At 37.4% G+C, this 17,591-nt stretch overlaps 1 protein-coding gene across 1 annotated transcript in view; it reads left to right on the top strand.

The window, feature by feature from the left end:
- TGFBR3 (transforming growth factor beta receptor 3) overlaps positions 1–17,591 on the top strand; it is a 155,436-nt gene that overhangs the window by 123,458 nt on the left and 14,387 nt on the right. The window contains exons 8-15 of the mRNA XM_063298248.1: positions 889–1,078; positions 2,583–2,878; positions 3,727–3,879; positions 7,141–7,281; positions 8,242–8,412; positions 9,761–10,060; positions 12,641–12,758; positions 16,289–16,327. Coding sequence (XP_063154318.1) covers positions 889–1,078; positions 2,583–2,878; positions 3,727–3,879; positions 7,141–7,281; positions 8,242–8,412; positions 9,761–10,060; positions 12,641–12,758; positions 16,289–16,327 — 1,408 coding nt within the window. The remainder of the gene's footprint in view (positions 1–888; positions 1,079–2,582; positions 2,879–3,726; positions 3,880–7,140; positions 7,282–8,241; positions 8,413–9,760; positions 10,061–12,640; positions 12,759–16,288; positions 16,328–17,591) is intronic.

Here is a 17,591-nt window from a genome sequence, read left to right as displayed (position 1 = left end):
TGAGTAATCATTTTCCAGCTACTACTTAAATGCAGCATTGCTAAAATGTCCTGGTTTGGGGCTTCTTGGAAGCTTTTTGCAGACTGTTACAGGAACTTGGATGTATATTTGATGTTGGTTTTTATTGCAGTCTTTTATTCATTGCTCTAATTGTGATCATTGCCATAGTGGAGGATATATATATATTTTTCAAAGACTTAAGGATTACTTTGGGGTGATCTTCAGTTTTGCAGATGGCCCCTTGATTCTCCAGACATTCTGATATTAGAAATTGTAATTTAATTCAAATCCTGCTGCCTTTTAGGGGCAAGTGGTGGAGGAGAGAGGTTCTCATATCTTGCCAATCATTAGTAATTATTATAAGCCATAGGAACCATTATTATTTTCTGTCTTTTCCCCTACGGGCTGGAAATTCTAAGAACTGAACTTCAAACATACTTAGAAAGCACCAGGTTGCAGAAAGCTGTTGTAGTCTGTATTTCCTCTCAAGGATCCCTTGGTATGGAGGATCTCATTCTGTTGCTAAATGCCATCATAGTAAAATGCACTATATGATGAGATAAATCCATAGAGCCATTTTATATGTCAATAAAAGAATCTCATTAAGCAGTAAGATTCTGTCATGTGGATATTCCTTAGTTAAAATAGTTTGAACATATCTTACACATAACCAGTAATTTTTGTTCCTTTTGGTAAAATTGCTTGTATGGACAAGAAAACATTGGTTTCTTCTGACTGAATGGTACAAAGTGAATGAATGAATGAGCAAGCAAGGAACATTTGGTCTGAAGTAATAGTTAACTAAACCTTTCAACTTTTAAAAATTAAGTTTTATAAGAATAAGAAAAGCTCTGTCCAGGCCTAAAGTTTTATTTTTCTTTTATACAGACAGCAAATGGTGTTGGCTTTGGAAAAGAAACTGAACGCTCTATGACAATGAGTAAAACGGTAGCATTTGATATTCCCTCCTCTCATGAGAATTTGATTGCCTGGGCATATGATCATGGCTACCACCCAGTTACTACATATACAAAAGCACCCCTCGCTAATAGGTTCCACCTACAGCTCATGGATACAGGTAAGGAAGAACATCAGATGGTATTAAATACAATGGCATTCTTTTGCTCTCCTTGGTCCACTTTCCAAAGGTCTTGAATTGAGAAGACACCTGATAGGCCTTTTTGCTGTCAGAGGTTCTGTGCAGAATGTTACATTTGTGAGGTGGTTCTCAGCTTTGTACTTTATTTTTCAAATGTTCTGTTGCCCTGAGCTAAGGATGCTGAGGGAATTCCTGCTTTCATATTTTATATACTGTGCCAAAGCTGCTTTTTGTCCCCCCAAGTGCTAAGTGCTAGGAACTAAAAGGGACATAGATTTTCAGGAGGGAAACAGCACTGGGTAGGTTGGAGGTAGGGAGAGGAGAGAGAAAAAGCGTAGAGGCAGTGAAAGACTTCGTATTTCTAGGTGCAAAGATTACTGCAGATGCTGACTGCAGACAGGAGATCAGAAGGTGTTTAATCCTTGGCAGAAGAGCAATGACAAATCTTGATAAAATAGTTAAGAGCAGAGACATCACACTGACAACAAAGGTCTGCATAGTTAAAGCAATGGTGTTCCCCGTAGTAACATATGGCTGCGAGAGCTGGACCATAAGGAAGGCTGAGCGAAGGAAGATAGATGCTTTGGAACTGTGGTGTTGGAGGAAAATTCTGAGAGTGCCTTGGACTGCAAGAAGATCAAACCCGTCCATCCTCCAGGAAATAAAGCCAGACTGCTCACTTGAGGGAATGATATTAAAGGCAAAACTGAAATACTTTGGCCACATAATGAGAAGACAGGACAGCCTGGAGAAGATGCTGATGCTAGGGAGAGTGGAGGGCAAAAGGAAGAGGGGCCGACCAAGGGCAAGATGGATGGATGATATTCTAGAGGTGACGGACTCGTCCCTGGGGGAGCTGGGAATGGTGACGACCGACAGGAAGCTCTGGCGTGGGCTGATCCATGAAGTCACGAATGAACAAATAAAACCTATGCCCTGCTAAATGGAATGTTTTCATTATTGGTTTCTGTGAAGAAAGAGATGTGCCAGATTCTAATTGTATTTTAAATAGCATTCTTAACATAACGGCTGTTTCACGCATGCTGCTAATTTGGCATTTGGTGTAGCCATGATTTCTTGGGAAAACCAGCAACAAGCCAAAATCAGTTGATCAGATAAGCATATTAATCATGGCTTATTTGGTGAATTCTTGTGATTTTTCTCTTTATTACTTCTGCCAGAAACAATAAGCACTGAGTTAAAAAACAAATTTAGGAATAAACCAGTGTTACACATTTAGACTTAATGACAAGTCATGGTTAAGCTGAGAATCATAAACAGTCTCAAATATTGGCTTGTTGCAAGAAATAGGCCATAGTTTCTTTCTTGGGATGGGAAAGCTAAAAGAGGGAGAGAGAGAAAGAGAGAAATCAATCAATCACACTGTGGTTTTTTAACATGCTGTGTGAACTAGGCCAGTTCATGACCCTAGTTATGAATAAGTTGAATGAAATTATTGCTTCTAACTTCTCTCTTTCTATAGAGGAAATGAATGATGAGGAAGACCATTTCCTTCCACCAGAGCTGAAGGAACTGCTACATGGCATTAAACCCCCTTCCTTGAGTGAAGACATTCGTTTTGGTCTTCTTTATGAGAATAATCAAGGCTCTTTGCCATCAACTGATACCGTTGACACACTCATGGCCAGTCATGGTTTTGAACAGCTTCTTCCAAAAGACCCAGAGCCAGAAGAAGTTCAGGGTAGTGTTGATGTTGCCATGTCTGTGAAATGTAATGACGCATCCATGATTGTAGCTGTAGCAAAAGACTCGCTGGAGGTTAGTATGCTGTTTTAATTTCATTTCACAATAAATTAAAGAAGAATTATTTTAGATTCTGGATGGTCATATGCATACTGATGTGAGGTTGGTGTCATCACAGCTGCGCTGTACTGTTTGGGGCTCCTTATGCTTGTTCTGATAAATACAGTTCTTCAGAAACACAGAGCAAAACCAGAGGATGATCTTCTAATCAGCTCAGCAGGAGTCATGTGACGTAAGGGGCCTTTGGTATTCCATTTGGCCTCTAAAAGGTATTGATGCTTATCTGAGTCCACAGTCTGAGCAGAGCAGCTTTTGTTTCAGATACTGATCAAAGCCTAGTCAAGAAATAAAGTCATAATCTTGAGATGGTAGCATGGACTGTGTCACTTCAAACAGCTGATCTCTTTTTTTAACATCCCCCTCCATTTAAAAGTCCACTCATGTAGAAATCTCACAGAGAGGAAATGGAAAAGTGTACTGCCTTCCTCCCTTCCATGGTAGCTTTTATACATGTAAGGAGGCTTTGTTTTATTTTGTTTTTAATTGGATGGGAACCTCAAAAATCACATTTCTCTATTATATTCTGAAATGATCGAGTCTACTTTACAGCCTCAGGATCTTGAAACTTCATTCTACTGAATGGGTAGACTAAGCAGGCACTGGTCTTCCAGTTCCTTGTCTGCTGGATAGCTGCCCTGCTGGTTTCCCGACTCAGACTCATTGTGACACCACAATTGATCATACGACAGAGTTGTAATACAGAATTTCACAGTGTCAGAGAAAATGCTTGGTATTAGTTGTTGCTTCTTATCCCTGTCCTTTGCAGTTTTGATCAGTGGTTGTGTCTTGTTCTTTCTTTTTAGGCTAGCGGTTTCGTTGGAACACAGCTCTCTCTGCTGGATCCTAATTGCAGAGCTAAAACAAACAGGACCCATTTTATTCTGGAGTCATCTTTGCATGATTGTGGGACTCGACAGATTGCCTATCCTTTGGATAACATTGTGTATCTCAACTCTGTGAGTCTCTTAACTCCTAGAATACTGACATGGAATCCCAACTCTCTACTTCTGCTCTTCAGCCCTTAGAAGACACCAGAACAGGAGGAGCAGCAGAGATTAGTTCTGAGCTATTTCTGCGATTCAGAGCTAGTGAAATCTGCTCCACATCTCCTTTCCAGACTTAAGCTAAAAACATTGAAGGGCAAAATACATGAGATGGGAGGAACAGTTTCCTAGCTGCTTCTCTGTCCACAGGTTGTCTTTCTAATATCTTTTGACAGAAATTCATGGTATCATATATAACAGCCTTTCTCAACCTTTTGACCCTGGAGGAACCCTTGAAATATTTTTCAGGCCTTGGAGAACCCCTGCACATTCAGGCTCAAATATAGGCCAGAAGTTACAAAATAATTATATTCATTTCATGAGTAGGCCTGTATATATGTATTAACATATGTGTTCTTAAACTAGAAATAAACAATACAACTGACCTCTTTAATGTGAAGTTGCCCAAATTTGAAATAATTTTTCCCTGATCTCTCAGGGAACCCCTAGTGACCTCTTGTGCACCTCTAGGGTTCCATGGAACCCTGGTTGAGAAACCCGGATATATAGTATTGTAATGCTGATTACTAGCTAGGGAAGGTGGGATGGCAGCACCATCTCATTCCATTCTTCAAATATGGCTATACAGTTCGGTGAAATAGAACTTGCTCCCCTTCTGATTTGCTGATTTTTTGCATATCTTTGTCTCTGAAAGTTATGAGAACTTCACCTGGCTCCTATTGACTTAGGGTCTGATCCTGTGTCTATTATTTCTGAAGTAAAGTCATCCAACATGCAATAAAAATATGGCGGGATCTGCAATGGTCATGCTAAAAGACCCTCAGATATTTCTTGTTGAAGCAGTTTGCCATGGAGGAATGGGCTAAAATTCCTACAGAACAATGTAAAAGACTGATCACCAAGAACAAGTGTTTGGTTGCAGTTACTACAACTAAAGATGGTGCAACTAATTAAAGAATCTAAGAATTTTAGTTTTTCATTCTAGAACATTGCCTGTTGGATGACTTTGTTTAGGAGATATATGAAGCAAGTACAAAATTTTGGTATTAGTTTGTCACACAGATTCTATTTCAGTAGTGTATATATGAAATTGTGATAACATTCAGTGGCAAAGATATGCAAAAATCAGAAAATCTGAATGAGGATGAATATTTTTAAAGAACTGTATCTGTAAGATCTCTTTCTGTTGTTCATCATTGTTGTTGTAATTTTGGATTGGGGTGAGAGTATTTGAAAAATTATAGTAGTTTTTCAGTACTAGCTGCAAGCATGAACCTATTTAGGAAATAAACCTGATACATTAACTTGGCAATTCCCAAATTGTATATGCTTCTTTTGCAGTTTTCCTAGCATATGGTAGTTATGTTAAATATATTTTCAATATTAATGTATATTCAGTGCTGGAAATTTGAATCCAAGGGTTGAAATTGATTTTTCCAAGTGGGTAAGCAGCTATGCAAGTTATTGTGCCCCATGTAAGATTTTTACCTTCAGACTGGTTCAGCATTTTCACTGTGACTTGGGTAGATGTTGGCCAGTTCAGGTAAACAAGTGTGACTGTTGGCTTTTGTAATTTCAGCACATAGTGACAATTTTGGCAAATAAAGGAAAAAATGTTGTCCAAGTCAAATATAGCTAAGGCAACCTGATCAGACATAGCCTGATCCAATAAAAAAAAAAAACTTAAAATCCTTTATTGGCTGGAGCTTTTGGCATTTGATCTGGAGATGTACCCAACAAAAACTATAGATCAACAGACTGTGGAAAAATATACATCTGGATCTCAACTCAGCAGTTGGACCGCTATCTTTAAATGTTAAATTGATCTCAAACATGCCGCTATTCATCTTCTACTAGAAATCTAAAGCACAGATTTTTCTTAGTGCTCAGACCAATTTCTAAATCAGTGAAACTAGTAGAGAATTATGAAGTAAATGCCTGAAAAGCTTAGAGGTACCTTTTGCATATCAACCATCCATTATCTGAGCAAACAAAGGTAGAATTGAGTTGAAATGCTGCACCATCAGGACATTCAGAGGAGTTGAATATGTGGGGAACATTTATGTATGAAAAGCAAGTAGAAACTGAGTAAGGCAGCCCAGTGTGGGAGTTATAATGGGAAAGGGTTTGGGTTTTTGTTTTAAAAAAACATAGGAGTGGCAAAGACTTAAATGTGTGTAGCAAGGAGGAAAAAAAATACAAAAGAAAAGTAAAAGTAAGAAAATTCACTCTTAATGTGTATTCTTCAAAAAAAAGAAATACTGAAGTAATACAAAGTTAATGCTCTTTGCCTATTGAATATTATGATGATTATTGAAAAGTAGGATATGTGCAAGTCCAGTTCAATGAGCCATTACTTTTTTGAAATGCGGTATATATTACAGTTTTACCAGAAGCAAAAACAAAGCTGCTGGTATATTCATTTATATGCCAATACTCAGATGGCTTTTTAAAGCCAATATGATACTTCTATTACACTCCAGTTTTGGAAGCCTAACGTATTTTTGCATATATACCAGAATGGTATGATGAATAGATTAATGGACTGACTGGGAAGATGTGGGGGTGAGGGTTCAGATCCTTGGGTAGCCATTTCTAACTCTGACTTCCTATATGAGCAATGTTCAACATCATTTAGAAACTTGGAATACATACGCCCCCTTTTTGTTCTGCATTGTTAAGAATAGGAATAATTCAGCATTCACTTACATTTGACCAATTCCTGACAAATTCTGTGCAAAGAAAGAATCACAGTTTAAATAAACTCTGATCAACTGTAAAATTTAAAGTGTGTAACTCTAAGTTATTCCCCTGATTAGAGCATGTGATGCCAGCCTGTTGCATAGGTTCCTTCTGTTTGCATATATAAAGCAAAACAAGCTTCCAGCAATCTGGGCAGCTTCCAGTTATGTGAACTTCAAATCCTGGAATTTCCTAGCCAGCATATCCCCTGGAAGAGGCTAAGATCGGGAAAGAAAGGGCTACTTCCTATGAACATAGTTATTATCTTGGTCTAACATTTCAAACCATGGTTGCATGGAAAGCTAAGATAAGCTTGAAAGAGCAGATAACAGATTGCTGCAGTAGTATTAGATCTTTCCCATAAACAATGTTTCCTTGCATATTTCTGCTCAAGGAGACAGGTGAGATGGAACCAGGACCCAAAACAGCTTTGACAGTTGTTGTTTTTTCCCTTTCCCCATTTGGTTAAAGATTGTTATCCAGCTGTCACCATCAACTGAAGCCAGTGGTTGGGTGGTTGATTATGAAGACATGGAATCAGGGGATAATGGTTTCCCTGGGGACACAGATGAATCGGACATCACATTTTCCAGTCGGCCTGTCATCGTTGTGGTAAGTATCAATTATCCATCATTTGGCTTGAGAACTTAGAAGACTGATATGGTCATTTCTTAGAACTTTGATTTTCAAAGTGTTTGATAAACAACTTTTATGATACATAGGCTGATTGGAAGTTAAACACTTTTCCATGTACCTGTGCATTAAATGTCTTTTGCTGCATCAGGAACTAACCTCCTTCCAATTCCAAAACAATATCAGTTTTTTCATACTGTTAAAGTATGAGTAGTCTCTGTATTCCCCCAATAAACCTTTTCTTCCCAAAGATACTTTTTTTTATTTTAAGAAAAGCTTCTCTTCAACCAATATTTCTGGGTTTCTTCATTTCTCTTATCTCACAATCTGTTCTTGTTCAAAATGATAAGCCCTATCAAAACATTTATTTCTGTCTGTGTATAAGATTGTCTTTTTTGCCATAGATCTAGTGAATAAGATTTAAAATTGCTGCTTTAGTAAGGTCAGAGGGTATTGTTTGTTTGTGTGCACAGATATGTGCATTCACAAGGACTTTATGATACCACTCATGACAGGGTTAAACAGGAAAACAAGATAAGAAAAGAACATCATTCTAAATCAAAGCAGTGGAGAGATGAGTAAGTTTTGAGGAGAGCTTGATTTTTTTCCCTTTCAAATGTTTGTGAATCAGTGATACTTGAAATATGTTTGTGGAGGGTGGTATCTGAGTCTTTTTGGAGAGATTGTCTGACAGGATGGAACTAGTACTCCAAATCACTTCAATATTTTCGATCTAACCTAAGGCTCAAAACATTAAAAATAACATGGAGAAGACTATGCTGCTGAAATCTGGTGTCTTGGAAGCAGGCCTGTAAGGGATTCTAGGGGCTATAAAAATGTAATTGGGAGACCACATGCAGTCCACAACCTGTTTCTTGCCTCCCCTTATTTATTTTTCTATCTTCCTAAATAAATTTATCTTCTTGTTTTTTGGCCTAGTTCAATTGCACATTCCATCAACCCAAAGCTTCAAAGGTTCCCATGTTCTGGCCACCTGAAATACATGTTGGCAATGCCACCTTTGGAATGGAACTGTATGAGACGGACCTTTTTCGTACCCCGATTCAAGGATTCTTCTCTGTTGCAGAGAACAGCCAGATTTTTGTTGAGGTAATGAACTCAGGCAGCAATAGAAATCAGTTAAATGTTTTTCAGGAACATGGAAGCTGAACAAAGTCTGTTCTTGTATGTCCTAAGCTGGCCTGGTACAATTGCCTCTGCCAGACAGATGTGTTCTCTTGTGGTTTCTGAAAAAGGAAATTGTACAGATCTTGAATAAGATAATGCTTTTGTGGTAAAGACCAAAGAATCTTTGTAGTATGGCAAGTCCAGTGCAAAAAGTGTGTCTTCTTCATCAAGTCTTCTATGAAATAACACTCATTCATGAAAATAATACTCTATTGTTTCATGTTTTTCTCTTCTAAATTGTAGGCAAAACTGATTTAACATGCATGAGCACACACAGTTTATAAAATTAGTGTGCACGATTCTTTCTCATACTATTTCTTATACTAATGCTATGAGATAAGTTTGGCTGAGAAAGAATGGCCTAAAGGAAGAGCAAGCTTCATAAGTGTGAATATAACAACTATGGTCTCCTCAGTTCTATTTTGAAAGTAGCCTAAATTACATGGGCATTTCTAGTCTGATAGTACATCTTCATAACTTGCTAACAATGCCATGAGTTATGAAAGCTTATGCTTTTTTATTAAAGTCGTTAGTGTGAGAAGGTGCTACCAGACTCCTCTTGATTTCTGGCTACCACAGCTCTCCTCCTACAGTGTCTAGAAACCATTATGAAAAATTTCCAAGAATTGCTGTGTATCACATACAAACTCTATATATACAATTAGTGTTCACTTCTTTCTCCTCTCTATATAAAGGGCAGAAGATACAGTTTCCATTTGTTCCTTAATTTGATAACGTCCTGTTCTAGTATCAGGTTGATTATTTTTGACTGTGTAAAAACTAACATTCACACCCATCCACACTCAACCAAGTCTGCGTCACCACACTTTAAAAGAGTGCAATTCCTCTTAGTAATGAGTTCACCCTGTGCCAAACTAGAATGCAGTTAGCTTTCATTTGACTTAGCATTATATATGAACCCAGCCAATTAAGGTTTATTGAACAAACCATAAAGAAACCATGACTTAGCATAACAAAGACTTTTAGGACATTAAGCCTATGAAACTGTGTTTCCATATTCCACTTTTCAAAAAATGGTGGTCACCATAGGAGAAAAAGTGTCTCCTGGATATTTTGGACTATAAGTCTTAAAATCCCTTCTGTTGTGGGGGAGTAATAAGCACCAGGTTTCCTAATACTGCAGTAGATTGTCCAGGTGGGAGAGGGAACCAAGGTATTCAACATCTGGCTGACTGACTTTCTTCATTAGTACTGCTCTCCAATCTTCAAAACATTAAATGTAGCAAAATCTTTTTTTTTCCTTATACAGATTTCTCTTACAAAGGCTGAGAGATTCCTGGGCTTTGCAATCCAAACTTGCTTTATTTCACCAAATTCCTATCCTGATCGAATGTCAGAGTATACCATTATTGAAAATATTTGTCCCAAAGATGAGTCTGTAAAATTCTACAATGTTCCAAAAGCTAATTTTCCCATACTAAATGCACAGACAGACAAAAAGCGTTTTAGCTTCATATTCAAATCCACATTCAACAGCTCTCTTCTCTTCCTGCACTGTGAGGTGACCTTATGCACAAACAAAGAAGAAGATGCTCAAGGATTGGCTAAGGTCAGTTGTGAAAAGATTCCTCTCTCTCTCTCTCTCTCTCTCTCATACACAAACACACACACATGCACATCTGTAATTACCTTGTTCTGTAATCTATGCCATTACTGAGACTTTAAGATAAAACTTAGGCCAAAACTTTGTTGGTTGTGGTTTAACTTGCAGATCTGAGAAAAAAGTGCACAGAGATTCTTTTCTGAGAGTATCAATCATGTACAATATGACAGACCTATACTGCAACAGACTCTGGCAGATTAACAAGGCTGATGAAATTAAGAATTTGCTTCTTCAGTGTGAATCCCTGAAAAAGAAAATAGAGAAAGCCAGGGTTTTCAAATTTTGCAGTACCAGGAATAAAGTGCTAAATGAATAAAGCTAATGATTTTATTGGGGTTAGAGCTGGGCAAGAAATAAAGGTACCACTTTCTCTTAATAATCAAATTTCAATCTGGAAATCACAGAGGGTGACAAACTTTGCAATTTGCAACTGCCTGCTGCAGATTTGAACAGGAAAGGTAGAGATCAAAGTGCAGAGTTTGACAACCCTGGAGAGTTTTTTTTAAAAAATTTATTTATGTATTTATACTTCAAATATAGTCACCGCCCATCTCACTCAGGGAGCAACTCTGGGCGGTTGTCAAAACTTGTTCCTGTTCTGCCTGGATGAACCCGCAGCCAACAGCCAGCATGCACAGACAAAGCAAGGAGCAAAATCTTGCCCTCTGCCTCTGCAAGCCCAGATTTTTTTTTAAAAAAAAGGTGACTCTGCCCAAGTTGCTATGGCCTCCTGGGGGTCATGGCCTTTAGTTTAAGAAGCCCAGGCTTACACCTTGGCTGGGAGTTGCATAGCTGGAGAGTGCCAATTTTGGGAAGCTACTTTACAAAATAGTGCAGCCAAAGGAGTTATAAGTGTGGCTGGTTCGTTAAACCAATTAGGAGCAGTTAATGTTAACCAATAAATTTTCTATGGGAGTAACTGAGCTTTTCTAGAATAGCTTGTACAGTATGAAGCTACTCTTCCGCATTTTGGGCTGTTGCAATATTGAGGTGTAATATAATATGAATGTTCTGTCTGAGTTGGCTCTTTTCTAGCATAAAGGAAGGATCGATGAATATAATTTCATATGCTCAAGTAATAATGGTTTGTCTAAAAATGTGGCTGAATGATATTTTTTGTATGTAACCTAATAGGTATTTTGTTTTCTTTCCCCCTTTTTCTATGCTGCCTCCTCCTCCTCCTCCTCCTCCACATTAAAACAAACTTTTTAAAAAGAATAATATATACAACTCAGTTTCCTGAAAGAATTGAATCAGAAGGAACAATCCGTTTGGAAGATTTTCTGTAGTAAGACGTAGACTGTAATTGCCAAGAAGCATTTGTCCCCCTTGCTAAGATTAGGTTGCTATTCTAAAGTATATTCAGTGTTTTCCCCGAATGTTGTACAGGCATATAAACCAGGCCTATATCAATTATTCTCAAAATCCATTCATCTCACTCAGCCTGTGCTTTCCTTGTCATTGGACTTCAGCTCATCAAGTCCAGCCAATGTGCCATGTCAGCTGGGAATCTCTGGGAGCTGAAAAAGTCCCTTAAGAAGGCCAGCTTAACCACCAGCTTAACTCACTTGAACATAGGTGAACTGAAGCTACTTGGTATAAATTGTCATTGGCAGAGATTCCAAAGGTTAACAAACATATGAATAATTGCAATTAACAACAGTGGGAGGATATTCGTTGAGTTTTACTAATGAAAACTGTTGTAGCTCTTGACAGCATGATAAATACATTCCACTAAGTGATTACAGGTGATAAATAGAAATTGTGTTCTATTATTGAAGGGGTTCAGATTTATTGACACTATTCAGTGCTCATAGCATTAGCATTAATTTTCAAGATCCTGCTGAGATAAAATAATGCTATTGTTTCTGAATCCCCACTGGTGAATTATTAGGTTGACCTGCTTCAGAGGCTTTTGAAGGAAAATAAATGAGTGTTTAAACTTAATTTCTGCATTCTTTTTATTGTTTATCTCACATAGAATATTTATTTTATAGATGCAGTAAACATCTCTAAGCAGGGAAAAGTCTTTTTGTTCCGAAACATTAAAGTAGTCAGCATCTTTTCTAAACAGGCAATACTACATCTTCACTCAGGGAAGAAAAACTTGAACAGTCTTAAAGCAGATAATCAGTCGCCCTGACTAGTCTCATCATCTAGTGCAGGAGTGAGTTGTGCTAATGAAGATAGCAATTGGGGTGGGAAACAGAAGAACCTTTTCAAAGCAGTTGTAAAGCAACATGTGGATTGGCATGGACATCACAGAGAAGAGAGTCTCTGCAGCCTTGAGGATTGGTAGAGTTTGAAGTAACCCAGGTATCAAGGCAAAGTTGAAATGCAGCTGATGGGACTTCTTGCATCAGAACTTGGAAAATATTTTTATTGAGTTCTGTTCCTTCTTGAGTAAATATTACTAAATACCACTGAGGATGAGGATGAGGATGATGCAGCGTATCTGCTCTGATAACATAAATATTTCCAGTGAGTCTCTGATCTTACAAGCTGCCTGTGGTCTCCATCTTGCAGTGTGTCCCTCCAGATGAAGCTTGCACCTTTCTTAATGTCGATATGATCCTTGCAATGATGCAGAATAAAAAAACCTTCACCAAACCTCTTGCTGTGATAACTAAAGGGAAGCCAGAAGGTACTGAATATGTTTTGAATCTCTGTGTAAAAATTTGCCTCCAGGCATATACAGTTTTGCATTCTGGACATATTGTTGTTCCTGGTCTATAGGGCACCATCATTTTTTGAACACTAGTATTTGTTTGCACTTGTATTTTCCTTAAATCTTGTTTCAAATGTAATTTGGCCAAGGACTTGTAAAGGAATGTATTTTGATTCTATATAACAATATGGAATTCATAAACATTAAATAAGGCTGCACAATTGATTCCAGCTGTCCATTATCCTATAGGCACTGTGCAAGCTGTATAATTTCTTTCTTTGGGGCTGTAAATACTTATTTAAGCAGTGTAATTGGAGTGGAACTTCAAATGTATTGAAAATATTCTAAAGCATGGTGTGTTTTTGTTAATAAAGGCTACAGCCACAAAGAAAATGGCTGTGTATATTTAGAAATGATCACCTTAAGGGATTCACTTTTTTCCTCCTCATATTTGTATGACTGTTAACCTATTTTTCAGGAGGAGGAACTGTATAATTAACATACCTCTACATTATGATTGGAATGATCTACTTTCTATATTGACTTACTTTTTCCACGTAATTATTTTTCTTAAAAATAGCTTTTCGCACATTATTTAGAATTTAGTTTTCTAAGGCATCCAAGGCTACCAATTAATTAAATTAACCTACTTCAGTTAACTGGTTAATTTAATCAATTGAATCCATCTGATATTACCATATGAATGTGGTTTTTTTGGTAAAGAAAAATTGCAATCGTTTTGATAAGCAAAAATTATTTGCACAGGTAGAACTAAGAAGAGGGTTACACTACAAAGAAACCCTTGTCTGCCTCAATATATTGTTAATTCTATATTCCCTCCCCCCTTCTCTCTCTGTATATGAGAAAAGAAACAATCCTGTACGATGTATGCTAACTTTTAATTTACTTTTTATCTGAAGCTGCCAGAAATCTGAAATACTGGATAAATATATATCTTTTTTGCCTCTCTGTAACTAAGTGCAATGAACATTTTTTATAAACTAAAGTTATATACAAAGGCTCTTCATTATGTAGTTGGAAACACACTGATAAGATAAAACATAGTCTACATCCAAAATTCTGATCTCTGTCCCATATTATTCAGGCATTACTGCTAGCTGGGGACTATGGAATATACAATCCCAACACACACATGGAGAATGGCTGCCATCATTGAAAGGGTTGTTTAAGTCAACATTACCTTATTCATCCTAGATTTCTACTTTGATTGTTGTTTTTTAAATAAATCACTGTTGGTGCTTCCTCTCCACCATCCCCCCATCATGACTGGAAAAATGGAAAGTTACAGAATATAATCTCCCCATACAGTATGTAGTAGAGAATTAATATAAAATATAGTTGAAAAAGAAAAGAGTGATTAAACATGGCGAGCCCCATAACCTATGCTAAACAAGTTGAAGTTGGACCAATGTTTTCAAAATCAGGGTTGATTATATGTATGGCAAAAGCCTGAGAGTACAGCTAACAATGCATTTGTATATAAAAATAACCTTTCTTTGGGCCCCTCTAGCAACAGCAGCACACACGAGCATTTAAACTTATTTTTAAAACCTCAGCCTTGCACACTCCCATTTGGTGTTGACATGGCACATTAATTAGAGGGTTTCAGTGGTTTCAGATGGAGATCAAAATCTTTCACTTGCATGCAAACACTGTTTGAAATTCAGGAATGCTTTCTAGGGGAGATTTTTTAAAAGCTGAAGATCAAAAATCCTTTAACCTCCATCACATAGAGAGCACTTCTTTGGCATTTAAGCAGTTGATGGTATACCATGGCGTACTGCTTGGGGTGTGTGAAGAACAACTGTTTCTGTTTAGCTTTTTGAAACTGCAAGGAGTTTTGCAAATCTTTATTCTTGACACAAACAAATCCACTGAGGACAACACAGAAAGATTTGGTCTCCATGCGCAATGCAATTAAAATGCTTGCTTTTTTGTGTTTTTCTGGTCATATCCATAGTCTTTTGTGAATTTCAATAGCTAGCAAAATAACCCATTGGATAAGCAAGAATTGATGTCACTTGGGTTCAACTCTTCAAGGGATCTAGTGCCTCTGTAGTTTAAACTGAACCAGATATTTTGTAGATCTTTTTAGATTTTTCTTATTTTAGATAAGAAAAAAAATTGATAATGAACATAGAGCACTAAGCACTGGTAAGATTTATTGTGGGATGTTTACTGGAATGTGTCCCAGAATTTTTCAGATGTTCAGCTTAATGGGCATCAGCATACAGTATACACACAATGTGTCTTTGCTGCCATTTACCCTCTTGATTGTGAATCAAGCAGCCCTTGAGGTTAACTGTCATTAAGAACTAAGAGCAAATTTGTAAGGCTTAGAAATGATAGCAACTAAATAAGAGCATTTGCATCTCCAAGACATTAGTTGTCACTGATTTTGATGCAAAACAGGCCAGTTTTGTGTGTATTGTTACAAACCATTTTATTGGATCCATTCCTGTTAGGTCTGCACTAGAAGCCAAATAAAGAAATTTGGAGGCGCCATAGATACAGAATCAGAACAGAATGTTCAGTTCCACTATTGTCCTCTCTCTCCGCATGTCACACAAGTGACTGCCATTAATGGTGATCGAAGATAATATGGTTGCATGTCTAAGAGAAAACAAATCCTTCCAGTTTTATGTTTCAAGGTTGGATTATGCAGAAGACGCCATTGCTGTAGTGAATTCAATCCTAGTGAAATTAGGAACATATTTAGAAACTTTTGACTTAAGTCTACTGTATTGTTTTCTTTTATTAGTTATTTTACATTTTCTGTTACTCTGATGTCAATCACTTTCTTCCCAAGGCTGTGGGGAGCAGCACAGGTTTGAGGATATGGAAGATTGTACAACTAGCAAGTATATGTCTCATATATTAATATATTAAATGAACATCAGTAATGATTTTGGTAAACTGGTGGCTATTAAAATTTATGCAGACTTCATGCCTGTCTTATCCAATCAGAGTGTCCTCCAGATCTCAGCAATGACTATGATGACAAGGGGATTCTGGGCTTTGAAATCCACACTTCTGAATGGTCTCTGCATTAGGAGAAGCTGTTTTATGCAAACTATTTTGGAAGTAAAATTATTTTGCCTCTGTGTTCCTTCTCTGCCTTGGATCTACGTGTCTCCCATTCAGTCACTGCTCTGGTCTTTGGGATAACCATGTCTATATTACCATAATCCCCCAAGGGTGAAATGGTAATTATTTAAAGGAAAGGCAAACTTGTTAGTTGGCAATAATTGGACAGTGTCTGGTAACTTTTGTAACTCTGTTGCATGCATTTTCAAGATTATTCCACTGAAGACAGTTAATGAGACAGAAAGGATTTTCTTTCCGCTTCTTTCTGCCCTAACTCAGACTTGATCAGTTTTAACTGGATTTCTTACTATGTTACAGATTCTATTTAAGAATTTCTGATGTGTTTAAAATTCTGCTGGTTAAGTATCCTTCAATTATCGCTTTCCTTTTTTTGGCAGATAAACCTTTCGACTTGAAACCTTCCGAACGGTTACCATGTAAGTATATATGGTTCCCTCTTTTAGAGAACTATATCTAGAAATCTAGCAGAGAATAGATGAACTGAGAATTATTCTAAAGCTTTTGAATGTATGAGTTACAAAGTGAAGGTTTTTTTTAATAGAAAACCCATGTGGGGCAGCTGATAATGGGCACTACACCCTCAGGTTTCAATTCCCATTTAACCCTGGAATACACTTGCCACTGAGTCTCAAGATATTTCCTCTGGAAAAGAGGCTTAAGCCAAGAGTTCTCCATCTTGGGCCAAGTATAAGTAAATTTGTGTAATATTATCCATAAGTAAAACTAAATAATATCTAAACAATATCTGAACAATAAATAAACTTAGGGTAATTAATTGATGGACTTCACAGATGGCTAGACCCATGGTGTCTCTCTCTGCTTAAGCCCCTTATGCTATTTTTAAAATCAGATCAGGCTTGTGCAGGCCACGTAGAAATGAAATTGTACAGTACCCTCATAAAGAAAACAAAACAGTGTATACATAATACTGTGGTGGTGAAGAAAGCAGTGTCTCTAACAGTGGAGTCAAACGGGTATAGATGGCCAGCACTCCATCTTAGAAAGGCCTTCCAGTGAAGTTAGTGACAAATGAAAGTGCCCTTGGTTTCTTGATAAGCTTGAGACCCAAGAAACAGGATGTTTACAGCTGAACCTCAGTAAAAATTAATTAGGCTCCATCTCATAGGTATCCTTACATAAAAGAAGTGAAAGTTCAGAATGGCTGGAAGTGGCTGCAGTTGCTCAGCACATGTTCAAAGCCATGCTTTCAGGAACCAGATGCACACTCAAACAAATTGTCCTGCCTCTCCCAGAGCGGGCTCAATATTACAGCCAGGAACTGATTTCCGTAATTAAAACTGCTGCCAAATGTGAAAAACAATTGTTTCTATTTATGTATTTGCTGACTTTCAAGCTGGCATTCCCTCTTGGTTGACAGCCTTTCCACTCCCCACTTAATATGCTGAAGACATTGGGGAGATGGAACAGAATTGACAAAGCACTTATTTAATTATTTGAATTAGTTTATCCTGCCTTACCTTAAAGGCACAAGTTTGAGGGATATATGCATTCAAAAATAAGGCTGCTAAAATTAGAGAAGTTATTTTAAGTCTTTCCAACTTAAAAACAAGTAGAAATCAGCAGGAAACCTAACAGGCTGAAGCTGTTCATGGTAGAGGCTCTTCATAGCTACATTTTTAAACTGCATCCTGCTTCCCTGCTTTGTTCCTCTGGAATATG

Source organism: Candoia aspera, chromosome 3 (genome assembly GCF_035149785.1).
Source record: "Candoia aspera isolate rCanAsp1 chromosome 3, rCanAsp1.hap2, whole genome shotgun sequence".
NCBI lineage: Eukaryota > Metazoa > Chordata > Lepidosauria > Squamata > Boidae > Candoia > Candoia aspera.
The sequence above is the reverse complement of the archived record's forward strand: the minus strand, read 5'-3'. Positions and strand labels throughout refer to the sequence as shown.